This window comes from Chionomys nivalis, chromosome 17, assembly GCF_950005125.1.
Source record: "Chionomys nivalis chromosome 17, mChiNiv1.1, whole genome shotgun sequence".
Taxonomy (NCBI): Eukaryota; Metazoa; Chordata; class Mammalia; order Rodentia; family Cricetidae; genus Chionomys; species Chionomys nivalis.
The window spans coordinates 15,651,615-15,677,173 of record NC_080102.1 but is presented as its reverse complement, the minus strand read 5'-3'; the positions used below and the strand labels follow the sequence as shown (position 1 = coordinate 15,677,173).

Here is a 25,559-nt window from a genome sequence, read left to right as displayed (position 1 = left end):
AAGGTCTAAAAGGCTCTAGGAGTTCATATCACTAAGTGCCTAAATAAAACTACTGGAAAGATCTCCTACTAGTAACTTAACAGCACACCTAATTGCTATAGAACAAAAAGATGAAGGTAAACCCAAAAGGAGTAAATGACATGTAAAAAAAAATCAAGATCAAACTGAACAATAAAAGAATCGCTGGAGGTCCTACCATCCCTGATTTTAAGTTGTACTACAGAACTATACAATAGTAATAGAAACAGCATGGTACCGGCATAAGAACAGGCATGTTGATCAGTGGAATAGAATTTAAGACCCATACATAAATCCACACACCTATGGTCACCTGATTTTTGATAACGAAGCCAGAAATACACATTGGAAAACAAACTTCAACAAATGGTGCTGGTCAAACTAGATAGCTACATGAAAGAGAATCCAAATAGATCTATACTCATCATCCTGCACAAAACTCAAGTCCAAAATGGATCAAAGACCTTAACATAAAGCCAGATACACTGAACTTGATAGAAGAGAAAGTAGAAAATAGCCTTGACCTGATTGACACTGGAAAAGACATTCTGAATAGAACAACATTAGCACAGGTACTAATTTTAGCAATTAATGAATGTGACCTCATGAAAAAACTGGAAAGTTTCCATAAGGCAAAGGAGATCATCATTTAGACAAAGCAGCAGCCTGCCATATGATAGAAGAAGGCTAATACCCAAAATATATAAAGAACTCCAAAACTGGACACAAAGAAACAAATAATCCAATTAAAATGAGGTATAGATCAAAAGAGGAAACACAAATGGCTAAGGTACACTTAAAGAAAGCTTTAGCATCCTTAGCCATCAGAGAAATGTAAATCAAAATACTTTCAGAATTTACCATATACCAATCAGAATGGCCAAGTTAGATAAAATCAATGACAAATCATGCTGATGAGGATGTAGAATAAGATTCATCCACTGTTGGTGGGAGTGCAAATTTGTACCATCACTACGGAAATCAGTGTGGCAGTTGCTCAGAAAGATGGAAATCAATCTACCTCAAGACCCAGTCATACTACTCTCAGTATAAACCCAAAGTATGTTTCAGCCTACTACAGAGACACTTGCTCAGCCATGTCAATTGCTGTTTTATTCATAATAACCAGAATTTGGAAACAACCTAGATGTCCTTTAATAGAAGAAGGGATAAGTACTTTTTCACAATGGAATATTACTCAGATGATAAAAAATGAAAATGTAAAATTTGTAGGTAAATGGATGAAACTAGACAAAAATCATCCCGAGTGAGGTAACCAAGACCAGAAAAGACACATATAGTTGCTAGCTTCCTGCCAGTGATTTGGTCACTGGGTTTTGCAGTGGGTTTTGCACTGACTTTGCTGCACAATTCCTCCAAGTCTGTCTGTCTTGTTCCTTGAGGATGACCTCAGTAAAAAGCTGACACTGATGAATTAACAGTTCCAGAAGTCTCTTCTCTGAGGGGACTTTCAGTTTGGCTTTCCACGTATTGCTATGCCCAGCTCACTCCATCTCTTAACTTGGCGTAGATTTATGAGTCTCCTATCTTCCATTGCTTTGTCACCTGATGACCCAGCACATGGTTCAAGGACACATAAATGACTTTGTTTCAGTTTTTGACTCCATACATCTTTGTTTCCCCTAGATACTTGTTCATCTTAGGATAGTCAAAACACCATTATTGAAAATACAGTTTCACTCCATCAAATACTATGGATCTTGAGTGCAAAGCACAGTACATGTAACCTCTTCAAAGACGTTGGAATCAGTGGTCCATCTATTCTTCCTTCTTAGGGAAGGGATAGTTCTTGTGATGTAAAAATGATTCAGTTAATACATAGTTGGTCTAAGGTATCAGTGATGACATGAGCAAAATGGGTCACTGTGTTGAATAGTAGTTCATGGAGAACCATAAACAAGAGCGGTGTGTCTAAGTTTTCTTCTCTTTAAAACATGGTAATTGAACCCTATACATGTCAACAGAGCTAAAAATGAAGTAATGAATGAGCCTTTTATAAACTCTAAAGTGATGTGCATGTAATTTGCTAAAAAGATACAAGTATTGCCAAGAAGCCTCAAGAGACATAAAATGATGCTTACAGAGTTCTCAAATCAAGCACAATCACAGTAAATAAAACAGAAATATTAAATTATTTAGATACCATTTCACTTGAATATCTTCAGTCCAGAATTTTACTGCATCTATTTACAATTTATCCTTAAAAGAGTGAAGATAACTATAAAATATAATTTAACAGACGTTTATGCAATGGCAGGAGACTGCAGATCAAACAATTGATACATAAAAGCAGGTAGGCTTGTTAGGAATAAAATGGCACGAGCTATGAGGATTGATGAAGGCATTTTAATAGAGTTCCCAGGTTATACAAATAGGGTTTTATAGGCTAAACTAAGAAAAGTAAGAGATGGATAAGTTGTTCTTTGGCTTATATCTCCCAACAACTGGAGGTCAACAGAATGTGTTGCCTAGGATAGATGAGCGATAATGTGTGTTTCTTAAAGAAGCAAAAAAGAATCAAAACTGTAAGAACCAGGCTCATTCTCCTCCAGCTCTTGCTAAACCGTTTCTACTTGTAACTTGGCCACCAAAGCCCATGAGACTGGCATGCCATTATTGTACCTCGCCAGACATCAAGTTCACAAACTAAAGATCATTGAGAGTTACCTGGCAAGTGATACACCTTTAAATTTGAGTGTGAGGGATTCAGATACCTTCAGAGGGTATCCAGACTTATTTATGAGGAAGTCACAGAAGCATTCTTCTAATTGGACACTGAGAATTATTTGGAGAATTGTGTTAGTTCTGCAATATCAAGCCATGCCAAATAATAAAGAAGATGACCAAATATAGGTCCCTTTTCTTATGGTTAATGGTGCTTTCCGGAGAAAAGCTTTTTCTTCCCAACAGGGGTGATATCCTCCAGTCTTCCCTCACAGAATGACCTCTCTTACTTAAAAAGAACAGTGACACACATACTCCTGTTGCTTTGCGCTCCGATGCTTTGTTTCCCCATGAATGAGTTCTATGGGGATCAATGGAGTTTTCAAGCAAAACCCAAAGCAGCTAATTTCCTACCCCACACAATACTATGTCACACTCCCCATGGCTTTGAGGGCTCTCCTTAGCGAGAGCATCCAACCGACTAACTGCAACAGAGAATGCGAATGGAACTGTGTTGAACCCAAGTCCAATTGGCCCTTTCCAGCTCAGTGGCACCCGGCTAGTGACACTGTAGCTACGAACCTCAGTTTCCTTATATGGCAGATGGAAATTATATATCTTTGGCAAAGTTTATTGTGATAATTAAAGTACAAAGTGGTGGGAAATTCCTTACATAGCTGCAAGTGGCAATATTTTATTTAACATGTGTTAGACTAGAGTAAAATAGTGCATGAAACATCAGTTTTAGTATTATGCATCCTTTTAGCATACTTTAGTGTCCAATACAACCAATGAGCTGAGTGGGCATGAGTTCAATGTCCTGAGATAATGAACAGCCAGTTATTATCACCATAAGGTAGCTAGTGACTGTGTTTTTAAGCATAATATATGACTAATGCCAACTGGTGTATGACATGGAACGAGTGGACCCGGGCAAGAGAGCTGGAGGCCACTTTCAAGTTGGACTAACTGTGGCTCTGACTGAGTTGGGAACCCCACTTGGTCTTTCTAAGATTATTTCCTCATGCATATGCTTAGGTTCTTGATAATAGATATGGATGCTGTGAAAATTAAACAAGGTGATGCATTCAACATTTCTCACAGTTTGTCAAGCCCCCTCCAAATATCCCATTCAGATGTTGTCTTTTTCTCATCCATGTTGTTTCCAACTAAAACCACCAGAGGTCAGAATTTCACATAAGTTGCTGAAAGAAACTGCTATGGTAGGGCTAAAAATCAAAAGGGAACATTTTCTGCTAAGAAGTTGAAAACAAACATTTCAAGGACAGAAAGAAATATAATGGGGACTTCCAGCAAAGACATCTGGAGTAATTAGGATTCTTAACCCCAAAATTGTTACTTGATGCAGCTGAGAAGCAGGCAAAAGAAAGAGAAGCAAAATTTGTTAAATATAATTAATGCTGTCTGTTCAATATTAATTTATCGTGATTTATTTCATCTTAAAAATAAGAAGTATGTACAGAGAAACCCTGTCTCGAAAAACCAAAAAAAAAAAAATAGAAGTATGTATGATGAATGTCCATTTTTCACATAAAGAAGGTGAGGCGTAAGTAGATCAAATGGAATCTACTGTTTTTCTGCTGTTAGGTTGTGCTTTGGAAAGGATGCTGACGAGTGTATCTGTCTGCTGTACAGCATATTCTATAACTGGATAATATTATTGGCGTTTCATCTGCAAGTCTGAATAATTTATTTAGTTTCCTCTTTCCCAAACGAATTTAGAGTTAAGTTCCTTTAATTGTCTGTTTCTCAGAGTATCTGGAAATTTCTGAGCAGAGTACTGCTGTGCTGGTAAACACAGAAATGAGATGATTAGCCATGGGAAAAAGCACCACACTCTGGTTTGATTGTAGCAGAAAAGATACGGAAGAAAAAAAAAACCTATAATTTGGCTCTTTAAAATGCCTACTTGGCCATCAAAATTTTTTGTTTTCCTTGTGAGGAGCCCAGTATCCAGGCCTGCTTTCTTTGGAGTTGGGGAGGAGCTTTTGTAATTCTTACAAGGAAAGAGATGTAGTTTACATTCAAGAGAAGGTCGCACATATTTCTTGTGCATCCACCTCTAATACTCTGCCAGGGAAGGAAGAAAGGCAGCGGTAACCATGCTCAGGTTGCTGCAATGTGAAGGCAGATCATCAAGATTCAGATCAAGTAAGAGTTCAGCCCCAGAACTTGAATCCCAAGCTTGCTCCTTAGAGACAAGTCCTAAGATGGGTTCCTTATCTTAGCTTCCAACCCAAGTCATTTGACATGGTGCCTGGACTTGGGAAGTGTGGTACCTTCCAGAGTCATAGAAACTCATTACTGAGAAGTGGCTTACAATGCCTTTGTTGCAAAGACCGTATGTCTCAGATGAGAAACTCTTATCCGTATCTCAAAGATGAGAAGTTCTGAGACACAGTGTTCCACAGCCCCTCTCTCAGTCTCTCCTTCAAGGTGCATCCCCATTCCTCCACATTAGCTTATGACCTGCTCCCGTTCTCCCTGGGCTGAGGAAGAGAGTGAAGCATCAACAGATGGAAACAGTACCTGAGTTTCTAGTGAGAAGACTCAAGTTTTGTACTAGGTGAAGAAATGACTAAAGGAGACGTGTGGGCGCTGCTGGTTTTCAATATACACTTTGTATAGATCAAAGTGATAAAATGAAATAATGTGGTTTAACTTTTTAAAACGTAGGTGTCTTGTTTTTCCCTCTAAGGACTTTCTACTTTCTTTTTTTCCTTAATTCTATGCCCACAGTAGACAAGGATGACCCTGAACTTATTCAACCTCCTGAATGTGGCAGTACCTGACTGATTTTGAAAAGATTTAAGATTTTATTACATATTGCATTCAGCCTTTGACGAGTGCTTTTCTCAAGCTTCTCCTGTGGGCTTGCTCTTGTCTACACAAATGCTGTCTTCATTTGCTCTACAGAGTCACGCCATCTCAGAAAATATACGCAAAACAATTTATCTCTTTATTGTTTATGACACTAACATTTGATTTAGTGTACTGTTGTGCCTAAAACAGGGCCTAATAGCAAACAATTAATGTTCGTTGGTTGAATTGCAGGAGACATGGCTGTTGGGTGGAGATGTGTTATGTTTAGGGCATTTAATTAAGTTTCTTGTGTGTTCTTATTCCATTGTGAAAATTGTCGCTTTTTCTTCTAGGGGAAAAAAAAACGTAGCAGTGTTATTCTTGAGTAGATTCTCTCAGTTGCACAACAGAGGAAGCCTTCAATATTCAGTTTTCCTGACACCACAGGGAAAACAGTTTCCTTGTAGTCTGTGAAAAGTCCAGTAATGGATTTAAGTAAATACTTTATTTCTAGCCAAAACTTTCTTTTCTGAACATTTGCCCTTACATTATTCATTTATTCACCCAAGAAATTATTTGGAAGCCCCAAGGTCTGCCTGTAACAGCCCGCATTTATTTTATGGTATCAAAGGTTAGAATCTGGATTGCGATCGTAGGAGAAAATTAATTCACCGATTAAGAAAAATGCACTTTAAGCAATACAAATTTAAAGAGCTGACAAGAATTAAGTCATGTTTCTCTTCTTTGTTTCTCTTCTTTTTTTTTTTTTAATTTGTTTTTTTTTTCTGCTTGAGATTTTAAGCAGCTACCATTTTTCCACACAATAGACCCGGAAAGCACAGCATGAATTACTAATAGGGGAGAAACAGCCTGCAGTGCAGGGACCACTTTCAGAACAAAAGGGGAAGAACTGAAACCAGGAAAACAGATTTATTAAAAACAAACAAAACAACAACAACAAAACCCTACCAGTGCCAAAAGCAAATCCAAACCTTAAACCTCGACTCTGTTTGGGGGGAGAAGAGGAGCAATATTCAACCATTCTCCAGCTGAAGGCAGTTGACCTCAGAGACCCCACTTTCAAATAAAGAAATCCTCATTTATACACTACTTTTGGTCCTTAATTAAACCATAATCTTCCTCACTGGAACTCAGAGCCCATTAATTACAAAGGAAACACTTCAGAATACACTCTTATCTTTGACCTCCTAGATAAATTTCTCTTTTGAATCAGTGTGAGGGGGGAAGAGGAGAAAGAAAAGTAGCTCTAGAATGAAGGGAGATGTTTTAATCAAAGTGATCATGAGCCTCATCTCCCGTTAGGTACAGTGGAAGGGATTCTCACGCCCCCCCCCCCCCCGTGATTGCCATCAGACTCGCATCCCCGTGTTCCACCCCCCTCCCCACCTCCTCTTACCTTCCACCTAGGGAAGCCTGCATAAGTAGTTAAAAGTGCACTGGTTTCCAAAATAGACAGGAAGTCAAAGGAAACCAGCAAGGAGAGGGAGGACTTGAGGTGGGGGAAAGAGATTATAAATAGTATTACATGAAATCTGAGGTTTCTTCCTCACCTTTGGGTCCTGGGGAAATGGCGTGCGTGGCACAGACTTCTGCAGCAGGTCGACTATCAATATCCAGACCCAGACTCTGAACCTGCAGGAGCAATAGCAGCAGCAGGATGAATTGGTTGCTGCGAAGCAGGACGTTAAAGCCATTCATGACTGAGGTTTCTTCAAAAGAGGGTCTCCAAGACATGCTAAATAAACAGCATTATTTTTAAGTAAAACCTGCCACAGAGAGAAAAAAGAGAAGTAACTGGAAAGTACATTCCAGAAATGGCTGCAAAGGCAAGCAGGGGCGGGGGGGCATTCCCTTGGTTGTTTATTTTCTCAGGATCCCAAATGGGCCATACGTTGTCCAGACTGTTTCTTTTCAAGTGACAACCGTTTATTGAAAATTATCTCTAAATTAAACACTTGGATGTGCAGGTCACTGGAACCCTCCCCATGAGTGTAGAGACTAGAGATGATTGCTGCTTAGCCCTCCAGCTGGCTTCTTAGTTTATGCTGAGCTTAAACACCACATTCCAGGGGTGGAGGAGGTTGAGACCCGAGACTCCTGCACATTTTGCAAGCACCCTGCCTGCCTTTGAGCTCTTCACAATGTGATGCTCGTTATTGGATGTGGCAGTTGACCACAGATGCTATCAATAGTCCCTAAGACACAGCTCTTTCTATTGAGACCAAAGATTACCTTGGGAGTAAGCCCCCAGTGAATGAATAACCAGATTTTCTGAAAATCAGTCTGGTAATAAGTATGAAAGCTATTAGAAATACGACAATTCGGACTTGGTAATTGCCCTTCTAGCATACACTCTCAAGGAAAGAAAGTGAAATGAAGACAACTTTATTTGAAAAATGTAATAAAATGGGAAAGGAGATGCTATGCCTATCCACACAGCAGTAGTTGACAAATTTAGGTGAAAGAGAAATGTGTAGGTATGATTTTTGTTGTAACTTTTTACTTAATAGGGGAGAAAGAGTCCAATTATAGCTCTTAAAAGACAAGATTTTTCTATAGATTGTATTGTTTTGATATAGGCATGTGGACAGTATTGTACGGACTGCGGTCTCTGTTTCATCTTTTCACTATGAACTGTCTAGACTTAACTATACATTTACTGGAAAATTAGAATATAAGTCATTTACATTGGAGTCCTAATATTCTCTTTTATTCGCTCTCTGTCTCTGTCTCTGACTCTGTCTTTCTCTGTGTGTATGTGTGTGTACATGTATGTATGTGTGCGTGTGAAGGCCGGGGGTCAGCATTAGGTGTCAATTGCTCTCCACCTGTTTTTTTATTTATTTATTTTTATCTTTTTAACATTTTGATATTTTATTTTAATAAAATACAGAAATATTTTACAAACAAGAGTCCCAAATCCCTCACAGATTTCTTTTTTTTTGTGGGGGGGGGGAGGAAAAGGTTTATTTGGCTTACATTTAAGCATTGCTGTTTATCACTGAAGGAAGTCAGGACAGGAACTCAAACAGGGCAGGGTCCTGGAGAAAGGAAGTGATGCAGAGGCCATAGAGGGGAGCTGCTGACTGGCTTGTTTCCCCTCGTTTGCTTACCCCATCTGCTTATAGAACCCAGGGTCAGCAGCTCAGGGATGACACCTCCCTCCATGGACTAGACCCTCCCACATGGATCACTTAATGAGAAAATGCCTTACAGCTGGATCTCAAGAAGGCATTTCCTTGGCTGAGGCTCCTCCTCTGTTGATTCTCTATCACCTGTCAAGTTGACACACAAACCCACCAAGTACAACTGACCCCTTGTCAACTTGACACACAAACACATCACTATTAAGCCACAACCCTTCCTTTCTTATTCATCCCCACGATCTTAAGTAACATTAAAAGTCCCACAGCCTTTACAAGTTCAAACACATTAAACTATCAGTTCCTTAAAAATAGTTTCTTTAAAAACCCAAAGTCTTTTACAATTCAAGTCTCTCAACTATGGACTCCAGAAAATACTTTCTCACTTCAAGAGGGAAAACCCAGGGCACAGTCACAATCAAAACAAAGCAAAACAAAATTCCACCCATCCAATATCTGGGATCCATTCCCAATCTTCTGGACTCCTCTAAATCACGTGGGTCACTTCTCTGGCTCTGCCCTCTGAAACACACACCGCTTGTCTTTCAGCCACCGGCTGGTTCAGCTCCATTGCTGCTACTGTTCTTGGTGGTCTTTGCATGATGCTGGCATCTCCAATATGCTCGGATCCCTTGCTGCATCTGGGCTGCACTTTCATAGGCTCTCTTCATGGTGCCAAGCCTCAACTTATTTCTATGACCCCTTTAGTCCTGGACCTTCAGTTGTCACTGAGGCTGCACCTTCATCAGTGACCTTTCCTGGCCTCCCATAGTACCACGCCTCAACTGCTCTCCGTGACCCCCTTTATGCCTTCATAACCGTTACCACCTGGGTGACTCTTTTTTTTTTTACATTGGAATTATATGTCTATAGCAGCATTTATTTTCTTTTTTTAAAATTTTTATTGCTTTATAAATAATACCATTCAAAATTTCCACTTCCTCCCCTCCACCCATTTCCCTCCCGCTCCCCCACTCTCCCTCCCCCTCCAGTCTTAAGAAAGGGTAGGGTACCCTGCCCTGTGGGAAGTCCAACTCCCTTGCCCACTCCATCCAGGCCTAGAAAGGTGTGCAACCAAACAGACTAGGGTCCCAAAAAGCCAGTATATGCAGTAGAAACAAATCCCAGTGCCATTATCATTAGCTTCTCAGTCAGTCCTCATTGTCAACCACATTGAGAGAGACTAGTTTGATCACATGCTCGTTCAATCCCAGTCCAGCTGACTTTGGTGAGCTCCCATTAGATCGGGCACACTTTCTCAGTGGGTGGACCAACCCCTCCCAGTCCTGACTTCCTTGCTCATCTTCTCCCTCCTTCTGCTCTTCAACTGGACCTTGAGAGCTCAGTCCAGTGCTCTGATGTGGGTCTCTGTCTCTATCTCCATCCATTGCTGGATGAAGGTTCTATGGTGATATTCAAGATATTCATCAGTGTGACTATGGGACCAGGAGTTCAGGTACCCTCTCCTCTACTGCCCAAGGACCTAGTTGTGGACATCCTCGTGGACACCTGGGAACCCCTCTAGGGCCAAGTCTCTTGCCAACCCTAAAATGGCTCCATTAATTAACATATCTTCTTCCCTACTCTCATATCCATCCTTCCTCCATCTCAACCATCCCACTCCCCCAAAATCTCCCTAATCTTTCCCTTCTCCCTTCTCTCTCCCCCTCTCCTCTTCCCCCAACTCCTACCCCCACCCCCATGCTCCCACCTTTTGCCCAGCAATCTTGTCTGCTCCCAATTTTTAGGAGGATCTATATATGTTTTTCTTTGGGTTCATCTTATTATTTAGCTTCTCTAGAATCACGAACTATAGGTTCAATGTCCTTTATTTATGGCTGGAGTCCACTAATGAGTGAGAACATTCCATATTTGTCTTTTTGGGTCTGGATTATCTCACTCAGGATAGTGTTTTCTATTTCCATCCTTTTGCATGCAAAATTCAAGATGTCATTGTTTTTGTACCACTGAGTAAAACTCTAAAGTATATATGTGCCACACTTTCTTTCTTTATCCATTCTTCCATTGAGGGGCATACAGGTCCTTTCCAGGTTCTGGCTATTACCCAATCATACTACAAAAGCATTTGTTCTCCACCTGTTTTTTGAGATGATGTTTCTTCCTGTACCCAAACTTGCCAATTTTGTTCGGGTAACTTCTAGGATCCTCTCCTTTCCACTCCATGAGCACTGAGTTTCAGATGTAGGCCACTGTGCTTGGCTTCTTTGTATGGATGTTGCATATGAAAATCAGGTCCCCGTGCTTGTGTGGCAAACATCTTACCAACTGATTTATCTTCCCAGACCCTTATATTTTTTATTATTGAACTATTATATTGCGAGATATGCTATCTAGAGTTGGCTGAAAGACATTTCCAACCATTCTTTTCAGTTTGAAAGTGAAAGTCTGCTTATAGGTGTGACTACAAAGTAATTCTTCAGAGATTTCAGTACAAGTAAAGACTAATCTAAAAATAATGTATGTATGCTAATTTTGTAGTGCTGGCATAACAAAGCACGTAAAATTGAGGGCTTAAGTAACAGAAATTTGCATTGACATACTTTCTGGGTGAGATGGGAACAATTCTTCTCAGTAACAACAGGCTTAGAGATTGAGTTAACTGTTCACAGAATACGGGGATATGGAAGGAAGGAAACTGACATTGATGGAAGCATCATCATATACAAGAGATGACTGATCTCAATGTTAACCTTGTTTTAGTCTCAGGTCCGCCCTGTAGAACAGAGAGTAAGCAACCCATTTTGCAGATAAAGCAGCTAAAACTCAGAAAGGGTAAGCAGTCTGTCCAAAAACAACCATTGAAGAAGCCAAACACAAAAGATAAAATGTAAGTTACTTCCCAAAATCCTTGGTCTTAAAATACAATTTGCTTTCCATAAAGGTGGATGCTCACAAGTTTTGAAGATGCATTGATTTTTCAGTCACTTAGGATGTCCAGAGTGGATGTAGCTATCAGGTTGACAGTGACAGGAAGATAGTGAGTACAACCACAGTGATGCTAGAAGCTTCAAATTCCACATCTGTCACTAGGAGATACACAGGAGCGAAAATGACTCAATTTCAATTGCCATGCAGCACATAAAGTCAGCTTTGACTTCAGATCTAATGCTCTTTGGAAATCGATGCCCTTTAAATTATTTGGCTTAATCTGAATCTATTTCACTTTGTTTGTTTCTTTTCAAGGATTCCCAGGAACACAGCAAAAGTAGACTTGTTAAATTTATACACAGGGAAGCACTGGTTAGCAATCTGAAGGAAAGGTTAGTCCTTAGTATCTTTGCTCAGCATAGTTTATTTCTTATCTTTTCAGTCACCACCCTTAACTAGTGCATAAAGTACCTTTATATATCCATCAATAGAATCTGACATCAAAATTGAAGTTGTTATTCATTCTTCATGTGTTTTACATATAAAACTATATCTAACCAATATGGTATTTGGGCACTTTAGACCTTATGGATGCTAAGTATGAATAATACTGTAATTGACATCTTTTTCATCTTTGCAGCTAATATGTGTTCACTCTTTTTGACCCTTAAGGAAGGCAGATGCATGCAGCTTGTGAATTCGTTGAATGTTACAAACTATATATTAAAAGAAACAAGTTAAGATGGTGTCATATTATACTCATCTCTCTCATACCATTTGTTTTCAGGTTTTATTCTTTTTATTTTTTTGGTTTGGAAACTATAGTTCCCTTTCTTTATCACTGATAAGCATGACAGCTTATAAGTATAATATTCAAAGAGAACTTTCATCTATCAGGGACTATCAGAGATACATGATACACATATCATATAACACATCTTTTATCTAAAAAGGCTGTATATCATATATAATTACATGTATCATATATCCCATCTTTTATCTAAAAAGACTTCCCTCAAAATTACTTCATGGCTTTAATTTGGAGTACTTAGAAAACATATTTTTCCTACTAAGTGAATCTGGTAAGAAATTACTTTTGAAGTAAAAACACCTATCTATGCCTTTTGGGTTAAGGAAATATCAGAATGAATATTATAAGCAGGAAGTTTGGAATATAGATTTTAAATCTGGGTGAAAGTCTCGAACTGGTATTTCTTCTGGGGAAACACAGGTGTAGAGTTTGTAGGTTAAAGCAGAACACTGAGGGAGAAGTTCTAGAACACAAATTCCAAGAGAGTCACCATTCAGCTCCTAGCATATACACAGTGAAATAACAACCTGAAGTGCCGAAAGACAAGAACGTTTTAGACATACCATCCACGTCAACCAAATCCTAGAAGCATGAGATGAAGGCTGAGCACAAGCTATGGGACTTAGGAGTCAGAAATTTACAAAGATAACTTATAAATGTAGTAGATCAATAAGTGGAATGATTTAGACAAGAGAAGTGGCAGAAGAACACCCTAGGCCTGGGAAAGTCATTATTCATCACTGATGATGGTAACGAAATTAATAATTAGAACACTTATTATTACTGAATTTTGTCATATGCCTGGAACTGTGATAACTTAAGGAACCAATAATCTAATGTTTAACACTATTTTTTAAGGAAAGCAAAGTATATACATATATGACTACATACATACATATATACATACATATACAGACCACACACAAATATCACAGTATCATAAAACAAAAGAAAATTGGTAAGAAATTTGGTTTAGAGCAAACATGAACAAAGGTGGACGTCTTTGAAGGTTCCCAAGTCTCATTAACTTAACTACCTACTCTCACCACCTAGAAATCAAGGATTATTATTTTTTTTGGCAGTGTTTAAATAAGAGCAGTTAAACCTAAGCAGCACAATAAATGAGTCAATGGGATCAGCACTAATTTCTTAACAAGTTGGTTGATGAATAAAAAAATTAATACTAGAAAGTGTTGATAGGAGTCCTCATGTGACTCTTTTAAGGCAGCAGGTACGTACATGAAAATTATAGGCATGGTGCCAACATTATGCAAAAGTCTTACCCAAACTCCTTGATGTTTCAATAAATATGGGATGACAGAGCTTTTATAACAGGAAAATTTTGAAATTGTCAAGTTATGTTAAATTTGTTTCCTTTAGTATGCTAAAAATGGCTCCTGCTGCCCAGGGAGACTTCGGCTGGCATTTCTAAGACTTCACTTTCATTTATTCCTCAAACCAAAGCATCTGAGAAATTCAAGTCAACATTGGCTAGTTCAGAACAATGTGGTGAAACAGAAAACAAGCCCAACAAGTTTATAGCTACAATCAAATTGGAAGATTGTTAAAGCTAAATCCCCAAAGAGAAGAATTCATGGCTGGCTTTCAAATCTGTCTCCAAAATTCCACATTTTCTTGACTCCGATCTTGTTCCATTCTCCAGAACAACACATTTCAACCTTAGCAGTGCCCAAGTATAGCATGTTACTAAAGTGGATAGCACACGACTTTCCTTCCTGTTATTCTCCTACTCATTTTTAATGGGTTGAGTGTGAGAGGCAGCTTCCTAGAGCTGTATCTGTTTCCTGACCCTAAATTTGTGAGTTGGACCTTATCAGGCAGAAGTGGTTCACAGATATAATGAAGCAAGACGTTTTAAAATGAGATCATGGATGATCTGCATTGGCTTTAAGTCCAGTGGCAGGAGTCCCTTTAGGAGACATCCAAGCACAGAGACAAATACAAGAGCAGAAACACATGCGAAGACAGAAGCAGGGCCTGGAACTAGGCAACCGAAAGTTAAGCATTAGCCTTGCATCTACGAGAAGACGTAAAATGCTGTGTCTCTCATGAGCTGAGAGTGAGCTCAGCCTTGCTGACACCTTGAGCTTGGATCTTTGGCCTTAAGAAACATGAGGTAATAAATTCCTGTTGTTTCAGGCCACCAAGTTTGCTTTAATTTGTTACAGCAGTCCTAGGAATCTGAAACGTCATTTTTGCGATTGCCGTGCATAGTTACTGGAAGAGATGACACACGAAAACATTTGCTCCGTGCCTGACAGAGACCTAGAAACATCTGTTCTTGTGCATTTTAATCATCACGCATCCAGCTTCGATGGTATCTGGTGGGAAAAGCAAATCCAAGGTACGAAATGAGCAAACATATGCTAAGGCAGAAGTGTTTGACCAGCAAAAACAAGTGGAACAACCACCTTCTCTCTACAAGGTGTTCCTAACACATTGATAGAACTTGACATTGGAGTTTTGGACTCTTGGCTCTGTCCAATCTTGTAAATGCCTTATTTGGGTGTGGATTTTCCCTTGTGGGTTGATTAAATTTGATGTAGTTTGGAAGCAATGGAATTCAGTAGAATGGCTTTTCCGGTGCATATTGAGAAGACATCGTGCAAATACACCCATCATTATTTTACTTTTTACATTTCAACTTAAGTACGGATGAAAGCATAATTTTAAAATTCAAATGGTGTTGGCAGACTCAGGAAAGAAAAGCAGAAGCTTACTGCTCCTTGCTTTCCACTCTTGCTTATTAGTCCCACAAGAAAGCTATTCTAACAGTTTTAGTGTTTGTTGATTTATCTTCTCTGCATTTTAAGTAACAAAGAGATAATTGTGATATTTTTTAAAATGTAGATACTTATTAGTTTCTTAATATGGATAGATAAAAAAATTCTTTTCCTTTTTTGCCCTCCATCAGCCCTATACATATTTCTGCTATTTTATCTTTGTAACTTAATAATATATAAGTTGGAACAATATTCAATGCTTCTGTTATGATAACTCCATGAAAATTACTCTTAATCAAGTCACAAATGCATTGCAATAGCATTTTGTTTCTTGTACAATTTTTTGAGCTTTTTATGCATAGATTTGTATGTACCAGTCCTAAGAAACACATGAAATCTTTCAGATTTATCACTTCTATGGAAATGTAAGATTTTCAATTAGTTTTTACTGTTCTTCTTAGATATAATTCCTCTGGAATCCTTTGACTTATTGCTTTATTTAGGCTGGCATGTGTGTTACAGATCAGTTAAGCTGCAATTTCTCTGTGTCATTGTCAAGGGATCTGTCCCTTTTCTGACATGTACATATTTTTCTCTATATTTCATCACTCATTTTTTGTGCAATATGCTCAATAGTTGCTTGCTGGGACAAAGTAAACTGTAGATTAAATTTAGAAACAATATATTTCTGAAGATGTAATAATTTTACACCATGTATCAGTTTTGCTGGGTATAGAATCCCAGGATGAAAATAACCTTTACCCTGTTGTGTCTGGTCTTGCAATTAAGAAATTTAATGTCATTCGTGTTCTCTATATTTTGTAGAGAGTATTCTGTTCTCTTCTTTGAAAGTTTTTAAGAGTTTCTTTTTATATTGCATATTCTGTAAAGTTAGCAAAGTGACCGTGATGTTTGCCTTTGCATTTCCTTTATAAGGTTATCTGTGGTCTATTGAGTCTTGAAATAACTGTTTATTAGTGTTACAAGCTTTCTAGTGCTTCTTTTGAACAATTTTCTTGCCTTCTTTGTCAGTCAACTCAATATTTTCAATATTTATTTTTCATCTTTCCATATTTTCATAAATATATTTAATAAGTTAAACATACTCTAATTAATAGTTCTCAACCCCTGCCTTTTAATCTTATGGCATTTAAAGGATTTAATTTATTCAATAAATGTTTATTGTGTACTTGAGTACTTACTACATATCAGTCATGCCCTTTTTTTCTTTGTAGTAGGTCCTACTTTTTCCTGTATAAATGATTGATAACAGAGTCTTAAGAATACCAGGGAAATATTCCTTCACTGAGCTATATCCCCAGCCTTCTTTTTTTTTTTTAAATAAAATTTCCACCTGTCCCCTTTCCCATTTCCTTCCCCCTCCTCCCAAATATTGCCCCTCCCCCCACTCCCCTTTCCCTATCCCCACTCCTCCTCCCCCCACTCCATTCCCCCTCCCTCTCGATACTGAAGAGCAGTACAAATTCCCTGCCCTGCGGGAAGACCAAGGTCCTCCCACTTCTATCTAGGTCCATGAAAGTGATCGTCCAAACAGGCTAAGCTCCCACATAGCCAGTTCATGTATTAGGATCGAAACCTAGTGCCATTGTCCTTGGCTTCTCATCAGCCTTCATTGTCCGCCATGTTCAGAGAGTCCAGTTTCAACCCATGCTTATTCAGTCCCAGTCCAGCTGGCCTTGGTGGGCTCCCGATAAATCAGTTCCACTGTCACAGTGGGTGGGTGCACCCCTCGTGGTCCTGACTTCCTTGCTCATGTTCTCCCTCCTTCTGCTCCTCATTTGGACCTTAAGAGCTCAGACTGTTGCTCCAAATTGAGTCTCTGTCTCTATCTCGATCCATCGCCAGATGAAGGTTCTAAGGTGATATGTAAGATATTCATCAGTATAGGATAGGATCATTTCAGGTTCCCTCTCCTCAGTTGCCCAAGGTACCACCCAGCCTTCTTTTTACCTGTTCCTTTAAGAGAATATGCCACTCAATTTCTCTGGGTAATCTTGAGTTGTTTTTTTTTTTTTTTTTTTTTTGAGACAGGGTTTCTCTGTAGCTTTTGGTGCCTGTCCCGGAACTAGCTCTTATAGACCAGGCTGGCCTCGAACTCCCAGAGATCCACCTGCCTCTGCCTCCCGAGTGCTGGGATTAAAGGCATGTGCCACCACCGCCAGGCAATCTTGAGCGTTTTCTGTAACTCAGACAGACCTTAAATTTGTGATCCTCATGCCTTAGTCTCTTAAATTACAAGGATTTCAGGTTTGTGCCGCTAGTGTTGGGCACTACCCCCGTCTTTGTTTCAAGAATTTATCACCTTAGCTTTCTTCAGTCTTCAGAGAAATATTTTTTTCTGTTCCTTAGATTGTGCCTATTCGTATTTAATACAAATTTCTTAATTTATGTTTGTTTTAATTTATGTATTTCTTATCACTTTTTTTTCTGTTAAAATGTCTAGTTACTCCACACTAATCCATTCATAGTTATTCATAGCTATTAAATGTTCTGATGAAGCGGACTTAGTTGACAGGATTGGGATGATTAGTTTTAATTGTCAATGAAATTATAATCACCTGAGAATAGAGTGTTAGTGAGGGATTGTCTAGACTAGGTTAGCATATGGGCATGTCTGCAGGGGAATAGCTTATGTTTATTGAGATAGGCATGCTTATCCAACTGTGGGTGGCACCATTCCCTGGGTTTGTGTCCTGGGCTTTACAAGAGGGAAAAAATGATCTGAGTGGTAAGCATGTATGCATTCATCCATTCTGCTTTTGGCTATAAATATGATGCAACCAGCTGTTTTAAATTCTTGCTGCTTTAACATTCATGTTAAACTGTAACTGGAAATGTAAGCTAGACCTTTCTACTGTAAGTTGCCTCTTAGCAAGGTATTTTATCACACCAAAAGAATTGAAACCAGGACATTAACAGATTGTAACTACAGTAATGTAGGGAAAAATAATAGCAATGCCCTAATTTATGAAGAGCTGTCTATCCTCATCATTTTTAGATCTTTTTCCTGACCTAGACAATTCATTTAGGGTACTCTGTTCTTTTGCCCAGTGTGACACACATCTCCGTAACTGCATTTGATTATGGGTAGGGTTTACATCTCTCTAGGTTCAGTTTAACTTTCTCTTGGTCTTCTGTGGCCCACTTTAGTTATGCCCAATGTTCCTTAACACAGACTCTCTAGTTCAGTCTCTCTGTATAACAGAATATTAGTGCTAAGCTCAAGCTTATGACGAGCATCTTTCTAAACATTTAGAATGGGCTATGAAGCCCAGAGCAGAAATTGCCTTTTAAAGACTTCCCATATCTTCTAATTTAGCCCCATTTTGCTGGAAAAATAAAAAAAAAATGCATCTTGTAGCTTCAATATCAGAGCCTTCTGGATTTCTGTTGTGTTGCTAACTTAGATCTTTCTGTCACTCTTGGTGACAGGTAATTTTCATATCTCACTGGTCTGTTTAGATTGTATTTTCAAAACAGCATAGTCCCTTTCTCAATGTCTCTCTCCTTTTTTGCTTTCTGTCATTGAGGAATGTTTTATTCTGTGATGCTATTTTGGGGACATTCTGCAGGGAGCAGGGAATAAACATGTAGATTCAATCTGCCATATGGACACAGATGTTCCAAAATTACTTTGTGATATAATTTGACGGAACTCCTGTGGGAAAGTGTTCTGAAATGAGGTTAAACAACATATTTTTCCCCATAAAAATCAGAACCAGGGAGAACATTCCAACAATGGCTATGTAAAGTGTTCAGAACATTCTTACCACAAACATCCACAACACTACATGACATTATAAAAAACAATCATTTCAGGGCTGTACACATTGGCTAGAGAGGCAAGCTTGTTTGTATTCATTCTTGCAAAGCTGACACAGATTTGTGTAAGAACAGTGCTGAATTTTTTCTTTTTTTTTCCAAGAAAAGTGTTGTATAAAGCCTTTTTGTATAAAGGAAATCTACCACTGTAAGCATCTCAGTTGGGGTTCAATGAGCAGAGATGGCCGGAATGTACAGATTTTTTTTTCTGCAGAATAAACTCAAGATAAAGTATGGTTTGAAAACACAACCATGGTTTTTATAAGCAACTTGTAAGTATGGAAATAAACACTCATGTTAAAAATGAATTATTTTTTCGTGAAATACCTGCTGTGACTTGAATGGACAGGATTCCCAGACTCTTGTGTTTGAGTATCTGGTCCCCAGTTGGTGACGAGGTTATAGGATTGGTGGAATGGGAGGCCTTGCTGGAGGATGTGAAACACTGAGATAGGCCCGAGAAGATCATAGATATAGGCCTGAAGATTCTGCTCCTTCTCTGCCACTCTGAGAAGATAGGTGCCACTGTCAGTGATGGAACTGTTCCAGACATGACTCTGCCCACCATATCGGAGTGAACCCAAACCAAACACTTTCCCAACAGATAGTTAGTGTGGGAGGTCTTTCTGTATATGTGTTGCTTTTATTGGTTAATGAATAAAGCTGTTTTGGCCAGTGGTTTAGCAAAATAGAGAGAGCCAGGTGGGAATTGCAAACAGATAAAGGAAGAAAGAAGGCAGAGTCAGAGAGAAACCATGTAGCCTCTGCAGGAGACAGAAGCTGGACACTGGATGGAACCTTGATGATAGGCCACAACCACATGGGTATATACAAATTAATAGAAATGGGTTAATATAAGATGTAAGAGCTAGCTAGAAATATGCTTAAGCTAATAAGACAAGCAATATTGCAATTAATATAGTTTCTGTGTATTTATTCGGCCAGGAATTGAACGAGTGGTCTCCATCTACAGAATGGCACCCAGACAACTGGCTTATAATGTACTTTCTATTTACTTAGGAAGTATTATATCCTTCTGGAGTCTTTGATGGAGTTGAAGAATAGATAGTTTTCATTAGTTATGGTAAATGATAAGTAGATATAAATATTGTAACTGTTTCTTGCTTGATACCTGTTTTGTTATATATAATTTTACTAAGTTAAAGTTAAAACCTTCCTTTTCATTTAGACAGAAAAGGATAAATGGTGTGGGAAGTCCTTTTGTATATGTGTTGCTTTTATTGGTTAATGAATAAAGCTGTCTTGTTGAGTGGCTTAGCAAAATAGAGCAAGGTGGGAATTCCAAGCAGGTAGAAGAGGAATGAAGGTGGGGAGAAACCATGTAGCCATTACAGGAAACAGATGTCGTACACTGGATAGAACCTTGCCAGTATGGTGACACACAGATTAATAGAAATGAGTTAATTTAAGATGTAAGAGCTAGTTAAAAATAGGCTTAAGCCTATTAAGGCCAAACAGTACTGTAATTAATATAGTTTTGGGTGTGGGCATCCAGGAAGTTAAAGAGCGGTCTCTGCCTACAAGTAGTTCTGTAAGATATTTGGTTTAGTAACTTAAAAGTAACTAAAATAATACCAAATAAATTCAATGGATTAATTGACAGTCTTATTAACAATTAATACAGGTACAAATTAAATGAACTTAGAACTATATCTCATGTATACAGAAAATATACTCAAAATTATGGAATAAAACACAGGAAGATCTTTATGATCTTTACTTATGTAGAAGGTTTTTACTACATAAAATTCCAATTCATGAAAACTTATAAATTATACATCAAAACTAGAAACATTAGGGGTTGTGAAGATGCACTTGCTGTTCTAGCAGAGGACCTGGGTGTGGTTTTAAGCACCTCTACTGTGTAGTTCTTAACTGCCTATAACTCCAGTTTCTGGAGATGCAATAGCCTCTTCTGACCTTTGTATGTACCTGCATGTATATGGTGCATGTACACACTAACCACACATATATGCACATGAAATAAATGCTTAGAAATTAGAACTATTATTATAGAAAAATACTACTTAAAATAAATATGAAAAAACAAGATATAGATTGAAAAATATTTGTAAATCATATATCTATTAGAAAACATGTATCCTATTACATAAAGAAAATATTTACAAATTATATAGTCAATAAAGGACTTTTATTCAATTAAACAGTAATACATATGATCAACTAAAAATCAGTGAAATATTTGTACAGACTTATCAACAAAAATAAATAGCTACTATTCATACATGTGTATATATATACATATGTATATGTATATAACATATCCCTTCATTAAATTCCAAAGAGAGATTATTATAAATGGACATCTTTAAAATTAATCAGATGTTTCTCAGTGTTGGGAAGGGCGAGATAACCTGAAGAAATCATTGATTGATTGTTGTTATGTATAGTGATAGAGTTCCTTTGGAAATCAATTAGGTAGCTTTTTAAGAAAGGTAAATGTTAACTTCACACACCGATCCAAGCAATTCAGCTACTAACAATCTACTTAACAGAAAGAAAGCTACATGACCACACTAGTTCTTGTTGATAAAGGTTCCTGATAGCATTAATAATAATAATAATAATAAAATACTTGGCCAGTATTGCAAGGATACATCAATCAGTGAGTAGATTAAAAATGTGCAATTTCTTTACAGTAGAATGTGGATGAACAGTTATGTAAGCTGGTTAGTAGTGACTGCAAACATGGATGATAACTCTCCAAACTGCTAAGTAAGGAACGACACAAGTAGACCTTATATGATTTCTTTAAAGATGAAATTTGTTTTAAAAGTAAGGGTGTATGACTGCCTAGAATCTCGAGAGGGAGCAGGAGTTGATCGATGAACACAACTTTTAGAGTTGAGGGCTCTATCATAAAACTGGATTACTGCAATGCATACACAAATATATAAATGTACTAAAATCAAACTCTTCACTGAAAATCAGTTAATTGTAAAATATATAATTCATACCACGAAAAAACTATAAAATAATTGTCAAGAAGATTGCATTTAATTCTGTTGGAATGATTGTGAACTTCTAGTAATACTTATTAGCCCAGAATCAGTCAACTAGACAAATCCCTACTTTTGTGAAATGTCCTGGTAAAGATAACAGTACGGAACCTTAAATTTGTTTTCAGTTCTCTAAGACCTGATTCAGTATGCCCAAAACTTGTCTATAAAGAATTTTGCTGTCAAGCTAATTGATATGAAATAGATAAAAGGCAAACATTAACTCACAACTCAAATTTTGTGATTTATATTTAATTATGATATTAATTACAAATTAGTTATATTAATGATCATAGGAATCCCAACCAGATTTACTTACAAAGGGATCAATATCTTCTTCTGATGCTGATGAAGTTGGAGGTAAGTCATTGATTTTAATTACTGTTGTATCGTGATTAATTACATAGCAGTATTTTGACATATATTGGTTAAATTAGCATACATTATTATATGGACACATAATGAGAGTTTGATTTTGAATGATAGTTATTTGTAATGATAATGCCTTCATCCATCCACATAATATTACTTATTAGGTACCATGATAAGTTATGTGGATTTTATTTACAACAGTGAATGAAGGAGTTCTTTCCATTAGAGATTTATCTTCATCTTATTGCACACCCAGAGATAGATGAAATATAGAAGCAATGATAAAAAAATGATGGGGATGCTTATATCATGGGGAAAAATAAAGGGAAGATGAAAGGAATATGTGGTGTCTTAGTTGTGGGATAGAAAGAAGTATGGGGTAACTGGTGATACTTCATTAAAGCTAGAGTTGAGAACTTGATACGGTCAGTGGGTACAAGGTCCAAGTCAGGAGAAGATGCTGGAGGGTGCTGTCCATGATGCTAAGGATTCAGAGTGTCTTAAGAGCAAAGGAAACCTGCACAAGATTTTAAGACAAAAAACGTCACTGTTAGAAGTGAAATGGAGATTGTGAATGATGAACCAGAGGTGGAGCTTCACTGTCTACCTGAAAGAGAAACCAGAAAGAGGTTCAGAGTTATAGTTTGGTGTAGAGCCATTGCTTCATATACCCAAAGCCTCTACTTAGGTCTCTAGCACCACAAAGAAAGAAAGGATACTTAGAAGGTATACCTAGGTGGATTGATGAACTTAGAGGTATTTTATTTGCTTATGTTTGGTATTGTTTGCCTTTCCCTCAGATTTTATTAATCCTTTGAGAATTGTGTGTAGTGGATTTTGATAATATTCACCCCAACATCAGTTCCTTCTAAATCCATCCCCATTTCTCTATCCACTCAACTTTGCATTCTTTTTTTTTTGTTTTAATTAGAAGTGTGACGTGTGATTCCCATACAATCTAGGATGTGTGGCTTTCCACAGGAGCATGGTCAAATAACTAGGGGCCATGCCCCTGAAGAAAACTTACTGTGCCCTTTCTAACAGCTTCCAGTAGCTCCTTGCTAGGAATGGGTCTGGGACTTCATGTACACCTCCCTTTTCCATGCTGGGATTGTGTCTGCCTTAAGTTTGTGCCAGTCTTGGACATGCTGTCACAAACGCTGTGAGTTCATTTGTGCAACTGCCCTACTGGGTCTGCGAAGCAAGGTTTCCTGTAGTCATTAACCACCTCTGGATCTTAAAATCTTTCCACCCTGCTGGGTGGTGGTGACACATGTCTTTAATCTCAGCACTTGGGAGGCAGAGGTAGGCAGATCTCTGTGAGTTCAAGGATAGCCTGGTCTACAATAGCTAGTTCCAGGACAGGTGCCAAAGCTACACAAAGAAATCATGTCTTGAAAAACAACAAAACAAACAAACAAACAGAAAACAACAAAATCTTTCCACCCCTTCTTTACTGTAGATCCCTGAATCTCAAGAGGATAGGGTATGAGATAGATGGCCTGTTTAGGACATCTCATTCTCTGTGCCTTTATGAGTTGTGGGTCTCTGTATTAATCATCATCTCCTGCAAAAGGAAGACTCTGATGGTTGAGAGATGAATTAATGTGTGAACATAAAGGTAAGACCTTAGAAGTTGGTTTCATACTGTACCATTTATCAGAGTAATATTAGAAGTTTCTTCTCTGGCACCTTTGAACTTTGACCATAGGTTCTTGGCATTGGTGATGTTCCATGTATGGGTTTCAGCTTCTGGGATGGGGCTCAGATCCAATCAGAAAGTGGTTGCTTACTTCCATGGCATCCATGATACTACTACCCCAGTGTGCTTGTCTTGCCAGGTGGGTCATTATTGGAGCTCACAGCGTTCACAGCTGAGTAAGACTCAGGATGACGTTTATCCTTTGGTAGCATGCATGACACTTTCTAGCACCAGGAAATCAAGGAACCAAGTCCATATTTTATAACTGGGAAATTCTTTGATGCCTTTGGGTAACATGAAAATCAAATTGATGCTTTACAGCAGTTTTTTTTTTACATCTTTGAAGGCTTTTTTTAAAAAATTCTTTGTTCTCAGCTTCAGTTCATGGTAACTTCTAAATTGATTTTTACTCTCCAGGACAAAAAGATGATTAAATTGAATGTGTTTAAAAGAAACTATGTTTAACAGTAGATGTGATGACATTACAGAGGCCTGGGCCTAGTTTTCAATTCGGTTACAAAGTTTGATTCTTAGATGGTTATTGTTCAATCATTATTTTCCTGTCCTACTTCTAATTCTTCCTAACTTCTTCAAATTTCTCTTTTAATTCTAAAAACTCTTCTTCAGGAGCCTTGAAGTGATAAAGAAATTACAAGAGTTGTTTCTCATTGGTCAAGAGCACATTACTAGGGCAAACAATAGGGAGATGAGCCATTGCTATGGCAACACAAGGGTCCAAGGTTGCAAAAATGAGACCATGACCAGAGGTCTGGGGAGGGGGGGGAAGGAGGTACAGTGAGATAAGTTTAGAGACAGAGGTCTTTTGTTAACAGACTGGCAAGCAAAGAATTGGCATGTTTCAAACCTTGGTTGGACATCTGTGCCTCTGACCTTGTCCATAGCTGTGAGGTTTCAAACTATTTGCAAAAACGCTTTAGTGTAGTTTGGACTTTCTCTGAGGTAAAAGTGAGCTAATTGTGTACAAGTTTGTATGAACAAAATAACAAAGCAGGCTTTTAAATGTCTACAGTCCTCATAGGACAAATAGATCCTGTTACGAAGCAAGTCCCAGTATATATTCTATATATCAAACTATATAGCAAAATAAAAAGTCATCTTCCTTACCACCCACAGATATATGTGCCCACAAGATTAATATGTAATCATGAGATTACATATGCACATCACATGAGATTACACACTACAGTACAGGTATTGGGGAGACACCAAGCTGCTTTAGCAAAAGCGAGTAACAGTTTCCAGAGTCGATGGTCCTACAGACCTTGTCTAGACAGAATTAACCTCCATCAGATAACCATTCCTCTGATGGGTTGACATTTGACTACTAGTTGTCCCCTGCTGTAACTCTCATGGCCCCTGACGTTCTTGGATGTTTATTTACTTATTCTACATCTTATATTTCCATCCCGCTTATAAATATAAAGACTGAGGACCATGCTCTCCCTG

The 25,559-nt window shown here is 38.1% G+C and overlaps 1 protein-coding gene across 1 annotated transcript in view; it reads right to left on the bottom strand.

Moving 5' to 3' along the window:
* Colec10 (collectin subfamily member 10) overlaps window positions 1-25,559 on the bottom strand; it is a 254,123-nt gene that overhangs the window by 29,003 nt on the left and 199,561 nt on the right. The window contains exon 4 of the mRNA XM_057791887.1: window positions 7,098-7,313. Within this exon, the coding sequence (XP_057647870.1) occupies window positions 7,098-7,281 (184 nt within the window). The 5' untranslated portion in view covers window positions 7,282-7,313. The remainder of the gene's footprint in view (window positions 1-7,097; window positions 7,314-25,559) is intronic.